The sequence below is a fragment of the Nycticebus coucang genome, chromosome 4 (assembly GCF_027406575.1).
Source record: "Nycticebus coucang isolate mNycCou1 chromosome 4, mNycCou1.pri, whole genome shotgun sequence".
Taxonomy (NCBI): Eukaryota; Metazoa; Chordata; class Mammalia; order Primates; family Lorisidae; genus Nycticebus; species Nycticebus coucang.
In genome coordinates this window covers 16011468-16020372 of record NC_069783.1, presented here as the reverse complement: position 1 = coordinate 16020372, position 8905 = coordinate 16011468, and the positions used below count along the sequence as shown (strand labels likewise).

The following is an 8905-nucleotide window of genomic DNA, read 5'->3' as shown; positions in this document are numbered from 1 at the left end:
CTGAGATAAAATTTATTATCATATAACGAACATTTTCTCAGAATGAACAAATCTTCTGTATTATTGAAACTTTACATGCCATATTAATTGTCCCTCTTTTGGGGGGCCTGGATGGGAAGTTGGAAAGTTGCTTTTTTCCTTTTTCTTGTCATTAATTCTTCAAATCCTGAAGTTGTGGGTGTTTAAGAGTAGATTTATTAAGTTCTTGATAGCTGACCCTTGATTATTACAAACATCTGCTTCAATTTAAAAGTTATAAAATAAGAATTAGGGGGAAAATCAAATGTTATAAATTTATTTGGGACATTTATTGCCACCACTTTGGAAGCCTTCAAAAAGTCAAGCAGAAACCAATACACTTTCATCTTTTTTTTAACTTTCAATAAATAATATCTTTGTGTATATGTATATATAGATAGATATACTTAATTAATGAATTTAACAGGGTTTTTAAGTTTTATACTGCATTCATCCAAAATAGCTCTTTCCAGATTGATAGGATGCAAATGAGGTAAGAATTAAGGCAAACCCAAAAGGCATGCAAATGTAGTACATTTATATTCACTGATAATACAAGCTCTTGTGTGTGGACCAGACATAGAAGCCAAGGGCTCCTGGGTAGGTCTGTCCAGTACTATTTTACAGGAAGGTGGTGACACAGCTTATAGTTATTACATAACTGGGGGGGGGGAGTCTCAGTGCTACTAACATTATGTAATCAAGGAGACACGAGCATTAGCAAAACATGAACAAGGAATCAGATAACTCTTTGTAGCACATTTCTGCCCAGGCTTTGGAAAAGGATGGTTTTCATGAAATGATATTTCACATATCACATTGTGGCAGGTTGTTTGTTTTGTTTTATAATATATGCTTTTAAAATTCATTAGCAAATGACATTCTCATGCACACGAGTGTTTCAAACACAAGAAGCAAGTCCATTTATAGGTAGTCCAAGCAATATTTTTGTGTGTGTGTGAGTGTGTGTGTGTGTGTGTGAATAGCTGCAGACTGAATGGAACATTGAGACTTTTGTGCAGTCCATAGCGTTGACACCAGCTCATTTCTGAATGTCGCACTGCAGAAGTAATACAATGGAAGGGTCGCTCTTTGCAGCTTCTTTGAATTCATCCAGTGTAATCTGGTCATCTTTGTTCTTATCCATCTTGCTGAAAATCTTGTCTACTCGCTGCTCGGGCGTGAGGCCGTCCTCATTCATCTTCATCATGATCACAGTGCCCACCATTTTGTAGATAGCCTGGGGAAGAGAATGTTGTAGATGGTATTACCAGAAGCCCAGGAGGACAGACAGCTCTTTTGCCTCCCATTCACCTGACTGGCTCCTACTCATTTTCCAAGCCTCAATTCCCCTTTCCCCAGAAGAGGTTCAGTCCTTGTGCTGTAAGATCCCCTGGCAACCCATACCACCTCACGCATCAGAATACAGCTTCAACTTTATTATAATAAAGCCTTTTGTCTTCCCCAATAAAGGACATATTCTGTGAAGGTAGGAAGCACATGTTTTGCTCACTACTGCAAGTCCAGGGATTGGCACAGTGCATGGCACAGAATTGGTTTCAGCATATATTGATTGAATAAAAACCTCATTCTCTTGCCAGGACATGAGATGTGGGGCAAGGGGAGCAAAGTGAGGGTCTGGTGAAAGCTGAAGAGTAAGAAGAGAGATCATAGAGTTATCCCAGGATAGGATAAAGAATTTAACTTTATAACAAATGACTCTTTAAATGCTATTCAGTAAGACAGTGATATAGTCAAATATGTGTGAATTTTGTGACCAATTAGATACAGAAGATTTCTGGATGACTCCCAGGTTTCTGGCTGGAGGAAGACAGTAGAAAGGGTAGCTCACCAGTGAGATCAGAAATAATGAATTAGGAATACTTTGGGGGAAGAAAATGATGAGTTCAATTTTAAACATTCTGAGTTTGAGGTACAGACGACAGTCAATAAGCACTAGCCCTGGAGATTTAGGAAAAGATGACCTGTGACCGGTAAAAACCTTAGAATCTGGTAAGGCACTCAAGTCAAGTATACCATTACAACTGAGCTCTGAAAGAAGTTATTATAGTTTAGGAAGAGTTGTGGGTCAGGAACACTGTCAGTTAAAGAATAGAGTGAGAACATTTCAATAATATGGGTCAGTTCATTGTACACAATTAATTCTCAGTACGGGAATTTCCTAAGTATGAAACTTTTTTCTTAAACAATCACCTTAACAAATAAGTGCCCTTCTGTACAAAGACTTGCATGCAAAGGTTCACAGCAGCATTACAAATAGCCTCGAAGTGGAAACAACACAAGTGTTCATCAGCTGGTAAACAGACAAATAAAATATTATGTATCTATATAATACAATATTTTTAAATGAAAAGGATACTAATATATGCTACAACATGAATAAATCTCAAAGCAAAAGGAAGCCAGACACAGAGGCCATATATGATTCCATTTAAGTGAAATGTCCAGAAGGGCAGCCAACTTGCCTGAGTCTGGGGGTGGGAAGGGGCCTTTGGGCATGAGGGATTTTAGTGGGGGAATAAAAGCGTTTTAAGATCAGATTATGGTGTAATTGCCTATCTCTTTACATTTAATAAAAATCATTAAATTGTAGACTTAACATGAGTGACATTATGGTCTGTAAATTATAACTCATAAAGTTGTTTTTAAAAACACCAATTAGAGACTAGTAAGTGTCCCATTTAAAAAGTTAAAATGCCCATTGAGGGCGGCGCCTGTAGCTCAAGGAGTAGGGCGCCGGTCCCATATGCCGGAGGTGCCGGGTTCAAACCCAGCCCCGGCCAAAAACCACAAAAAAAAAAAAAAAAAAATGCCCATTGAGAGAGAATAGCTTAGGTGTATTCACTCTCATAGCTAGAATGCATTGTTCTATTATAGAAAAATCTAAGAAGTTTGTCTTTAATAGAGGAAGACTATTGAAATTTCAGTTTGTGGACAATTGTCAGACGGGGCCCGCTCAGCCTCATAGCCTGAGTGAAGCACAAGGAAAAAGCAAAGACTGTGCACCCTGGCCCTGGGCCTGGCATTTAAAAGGTGACAAATGACCCGTCTATATCTATGGAAGCTGCTGCTCTCACTCTGGCCTTTAAAAGCAAGTCAAAAGGCCTTCTATGAGGCAATGGATAGGAAGACAGTCAGCAAGACAAAGGTGCTATTAATAAAGTCAGGGTAATAAGAAATATAAACACAAAAGGTCCATCCTGGACCTCAACTACGAAAATGGCAGTCTCATTAACCACATCTCTGATACAATCCTGCAATTTGACTGTGAACATGATAACCAAGAAAGGATGTACCAGATCCAGATTCTTCTTGCAGGTAACATCAACAAGGTCCACAGGGCTTCCAGAGTTGGAACTCAGTATGACTACGCCCTCAGTAAAAATATGAAATTCCTCTAGGCACTACCAGGGTGTATCAAAACGTTAGTGTGACCTTCCTTACAGACAGGGTATGTTATTGCGCGTGCTTTCCTAGTTAGAAATAATCACGTTTCAAGTATTCTCTCCTTCAAACAGAGTTATGTGTGGACCCTGGAAGTCTGTGCATTTTAAGTCAGACTGTGCCTCTGGGGGTTATGTGGCCCTAGGCCATTTTTTTTTTCCTATGGATCCCACCCCTATCAGCAGCACCTGGCTTACCCTATTATTCCTATAGCCTGTCTACTTATCTGGGCACTGGCCCTCAGGTCAGTAGGCTCCTCAAGAGCAGCCACTCATGGCTTTTTATGTCTGCCTCTGCTATCTTGCAGGGAGGCTGGCACCTAGAGAATGGCTGGTTACAGGCTCTAGGAACTTCGAGTGGGGGTGAAGAACTCTGGGGTAAATGCACCAAGAAGGATTTTTGGACAAGATGAGATTTGAAGGGTGAGAAGATGATGATGGACCCAGAGCCCTGAAGGACACTTAGATGAAAGAGATGGTGTGAGTAAAAGTGCTCGGTCGGGGGTGCCAGGCTGAAGAGCCAGAGGTGACAGAGAGGCCAGAGCTGAGGGGAAATGCAAACACACTGACCTCAGAGCAGCGGCACAGATGTGCTAGTGTGTGCCCGGGGCACAGGGTGCCTGCTCTGGAAAGGTTCTTGGTGGAGTGACTGAGAAGCACTGAAGCCCAGCAATGCTTTACTGAGAGCATCACTATAAGGGCACAGGTGGTTGGCCACGAACAAGGTGAACCTGGAAGCAGGAAAACAAGCAACCAATGGAGCAGGTGCCGAGGGCCAGAGCTGGTGAAGTAAAGGAGATGGCAAAGGTCAAGCAGGCCAAGATGGAGAAGAGAGGGAGAAGCCCGTGTCCGGGCTCAGCTGATCAGGTGAAAATGACTGAATGCTGAGGGAATGATATTTTCAAGGCAGAGAAAACAAAGCAGATGCTTAAAGACAGTCTTGAGAAATAGCTACCATTTCTGGAGTATTTGCTGTGAGAGAAGAAGTGTGACAGGTCTCAACTATTCCAACAGGCTTGGATTATCCTTATTTCTTTGGAAGAACACAGAGCCTTTGTGCTCTAAGTCCCATAGCCAGGAAGTACAGAGCCAGGGCGTGATCTTCAGGCTCCCTTCTGTGGTCTCAATGTGTGTGCCCTCCCAGATTCTGCTGAATCCTCTCCACCCAGGTGCTGTATTAGGAGGTAGGGCCTTTGGGAGGTAATTAGGTCATGAAGGTGGAACCCTCAAGAACAAGATTAGAAGATTAGTGCCCTTATGGAACAGGCCTCAAAGAGTAGGCCCACCCTGTCCACCAAATGAGGACTCTGCAAGGAAGTGCCTCTGTGGACCAGCCAGCAGGCCTCACCAGACATCAGACCACAGTGTCTTGGTTTCAGACTTCCAGCCTCCAGAACTGTGAGAAATACATTTTTGTTGTTTATAATTCAACAAGTCTATGGTATGTATTTTGTGATGGCAGGCCCAGGGGGCTGAGACAGTCCTCTGACTGCTGTCCCCAGCTATGACCTTTTCTGACCTGCCTTCCCCTGCAAACTAGAAAACTGGCCAAAAATAAACAGCTGTTTTCAGACTTTACAACTGACAGAGCAGAGGAATGAAGTAGAAGAGCCTGACAATCTCCTCCAGAGGCCTTCCTGGACCCCGGCAGGGGAAGGATGGCCCCAAGCAGGGCCTGAGTCTCACCAACTCGAGGAGACAGACAAGAGTGGGCAGTGGAGAGGCCGAGTGAGCCAGAAATGCTGGGGCAGAGGACCAGACAGGAGGGAGTTATGCACAGACAGAGAGCCAAAATCTGCCTTAGGGTCTCCCTAATCTTCACCTGAAAACCAGGCTGCTCACAGAGGATGAAACTCCACAGAGGCGTTTCTGAGCAACATGCTGAACAACTCTTGGCACTCACACAGGTTGCAAAGCATTCCATCTCTGAATGCAGAGAGCTTGTTGAATCTGGGGCATTCAGTAGTAGGGCTGTTGGCTGTTTCTCATCTTTTTAAAGCAAAGCCTCTTGCAAGCGTTTCCTGCACTGGCTTTTCTGCGTCTTCCACTCCCATTCTCTTGGGTTACTCCAGTTTGGAGTTTGCGCCCCACTCTCCTGACACTCTTCTGGGTTCATTCACCAATGGCCTCCAGGTTTCCAAATCCAGTTGCCAATTACTGCTACTCATTCTGCTTCTCCCAGCAATAGCATCTGGCAGGGCTGCACCTTCCTGCTCCCTTGGAGCCTTTTCTGCATCTCCCTCCAGAACCTCTCACTCTTATCTTTTCCCTTTGACTTCATCAACCATTCTCTCTCAATCTTCTTTACTGACTGCTCCTCATGTTCCTCACGTCTAAACATTAGGATGCCCGAGAGCTCAGTCTTTTCCATTTGCACTCTCTCCCTGGGTGTTCTTATATACCTTTCTCCATTTAAATACCTGAATAAGTCTCACAGAGCAAGCCAGGGGCTGGTTCCCATCAGCCCAAGCAGAGAGACCTCACTGAATACACGGGATCATCAATAATGGATCCTTGCTGGTAACAGGGCTTGCTAGCTTGGAAGGAAACCTACTGTCCACCTGCCCTAACATGTCTTGAAAAGATCACACTAATCCACATGTAACTTACCCGTCAAAACAAATCTCAACACTCTTTAAATGAATATAACAAAATATGAATACTATAATGTAACACTCACAGTGCCCGGGAACCCATACAAATTATTAGATATGTCGAGGAGCAGAACAGTGTGACCTGTAACCAAGTGAGAAATCAGTTCATAAAATCTGTGCATGACAAAATCTCCTCCTGTGTTTAAGAGGAAAAAGAAAAGAAGAGCTAGAAATTATGAGGATTTGCTGAGAGAAAGAGAAGCAACCTCTGACAGCCAGGAGCTGGCCTGACCCACATGGTAAAGACTTGATGTTTTCATGTCAAACAACCACTTTCACATGCCCACAACCATGATGGAGCAAGACAAAAACAGGACTGCTATGTCATTATGTCTGAACACAGACAAAACATTGTCCAGGCCACAAAACAGCAAGTGTCTCTGCTCCCTGCTATCAGGAGTGACTATTGCTTCTTCACCAATTGCAGCTTTGCCTTGGTCTGTCTGCTTCCTCCTGGCTTTACTGAGATACCCATTAGTAGGGTCAGCCCCACTCTCTGACAGGTTCCAATGGTGTGGACCCCTGCCTCCTGGCACCCTGGTGCCTCCTGGCACCCTCCCAAGTCCAGATAAGTCCTCCTGACACCCTGTCACTGAATTGTTCCATGGTGAGGGAGTAATGAATTCAACTTGTGCAGTGAAAGTGTGGCTTGGGCCTTTGAAGGGCACTGGCAAGGATTAGAGAGGAATTTTGGGAGAGGAAGGAATCAGTCGCCAATGGGAAAAACATGGCTGGAAGTCAAAGAGGATCATAAATGTTAAAAAACCTATTTTGTAGGAAGGTCTGAGAGAGAAGGTGGGGAGAGCTCAGTGAAGTGTGGAAAATAGTCAGAAGATGAAAAAGGAAGAAAGATGAGACAATGAAGCCACATGTTTAAATTTTCCATGGTGTGTCTCTTCTGTTAACCTGTTTGGAAGAGTTTAAGAGTATTTTGTTGAATGAAGTGAATTAGAGAACTGAGACGTTAGTTTGCCAGGTATGTTGGAAGGGAGAGCATTGAAGCCCAAGGAAGAGTCAAAAGAGAGGAGACTAAAGATGGGGGAAGAGGCTTGGAGGCAGGCTGTGGGGGATGGGGCAGGCACAGCACGGGTGGGGGCTCTGGCTCTTGTTTCTTGCAGTCACCCCAGTTTTCATCTGGGATCCAGCCCTCCCTGATTTCAGGCCTTAGTGTTTAGCCAGGGCTTCACCCCAGCGCTGGGACATTCCTCTTCTTGGGTGACAGTGGTTGGTGCAGGGATGGGCTCCACACTAAGACACTCAACACTCAATCAGAGAAAAGCCAGTGGTCCATTCCTCCACGGTTCTAGGTTTTGGGAATATGGCCCTGGGCACTCATCCCCGCAGAACTTACCCTGAGTCACACCTCTTCTACGGGTGAGGCAAAACCCTTTCTGGTCAGGGTTATACCGTATTGGGATGGGGCTGGGAGGGCGCGCCCGCGGAATGGGTGGTGGGGGTGTAGTGACGGCCGCGCCCCGGGGAGGCCGCTGGGGGACGTTCTGGGCAGAGCAGGAGGAAGAAGACCCCGCCGCAACTGAGCATTAGAGGAAAGCCGTGCAGACCACCATCCCGAGCGCAGCAGGCGGGGGAGCTGGAAGCGGAGTCCGGGACACCGGCAAACACATGGAGAAAAGCCTGTTTGTTGTGGAATGATGGGAGCCTGGGACGAGGCCCCTGGGGCCCCGTCTGTCACCGGGGGCTGGGATGAAGGGGGAGGGCGGCGCAGCCCGCAGAGCGGGGCAAACCGCGCGCTGGAGAGACCGAGCGGGTATCATCTCGGCGCCCAGCGAGGCTTCGGTTTGCTGAACCCCGGTAGTGAGCGAGTGACATCCTGCTCACAGCGCCCACGGGCAGTTTAAAGAGCCCCACAGCGGTGGGGACCCGGGCGCCCCCTGCAGGGGGGCGGAGCGCGCGGCCTCCGGGGTCGCCCCTCCCAGCCTCACCTCGATGATCTCCAGCATCTCCACTCGGGTGATCTTGCCGTCGCCGTCCAGGTCGTACATGTTGAAGGCCCAGTTCAGCTTCTGCTCGAAGCTGCCCCTGGAGGTGATGGACAGAGCGCAGATGAACTCTCGGAAGTCGATGGTGCCGTCCCCATTCTTGTCGAAGGTTCGGAAGGCGTGCTGGGCGAACTTGGAGGCGTCCCCGTAAGGGAAGAACTGCAAAGCACAACGAGCAACTTAAGGAGAGAGAAGGGGACCCGGCGCCGGCGGTTCCCGTCCGGACAGCCCCGCGCGCCCCTGGGCCCTGTGCCCGGGAGCGTTGGGCCGGATGCGGAAGGGCGGCCCCGGGCAGGGGGAGGCGACTCCCACCTCCCTCGGATATATCGGCCGCTCCTCGGTTCCTGCCAGCCGGGCTGGAGACCCCTGGCTTCGGGGTTCCAGAATCTGTCAACAAGCACCAACCAATGCTAAAGGTCCTCCTTGGCTGCATCTCTGGTCACTCCCCCAAGGACAAACGCCGAGGACGGCGGTAAATTTCTTTCTCACACGTGTGGCTGGTGCTCGTGAACTTCCACACTCCTCTCAGTGTGAAAATTCCGCTTCACAGCCCAGTGGGGCTGGAGGGAGGGTCCCTCCACCTGGTTTCTCCCGCCACCAACTCCGTCCCCAGATCACACTCATCCTCTCCCTAGGCGAGGTTCCAGTTTTTGAGTTCTTTTTACAGGGACTTTTCTTTTGCAGAACAGACACTTAAAACCCATTAAAAATAGAACATGACTGGGGTTATTTGAGAGAGACATAAAATGGTTTCTTTACAGAAGCAGCA

The 8905-nt window shown here is 46.9% G+C and overlaps 1 protein-coding gene across 2 annotated transcripts in view; it reads right to left on the bottom strand.

Moving 5' to 3' along the window:
• Nucleotides 1-279: 279 nt before the first annotated feature.
• The window catches only part of VSNL1 (visinin like 1), a 101639-nt gene continuing 93013 nt past the window's right edge, over nucleotides 280-8905 (bottom strand). For both annotated transcript variants that reach the window (XM_053588699.1, XM_053588700.1), the window contains exons 3-4: nucleotides 8080-8295; nucleotides 280-1258 (exon numbers count right to left, since the gene is read on the bottom strand). In XM_053588699.1, coding sequence (XP_053444674.1) covers nucleotides 1061-1258; nucleotides 8080-8295 — 414 coding nt within the window. In that variant the 3' untranslated portion in view covers nucleotides 280-1060. The remainder of the gene's footprint in view (nucleotides 1259-8079; nucleotides 8296-8905) is intronic.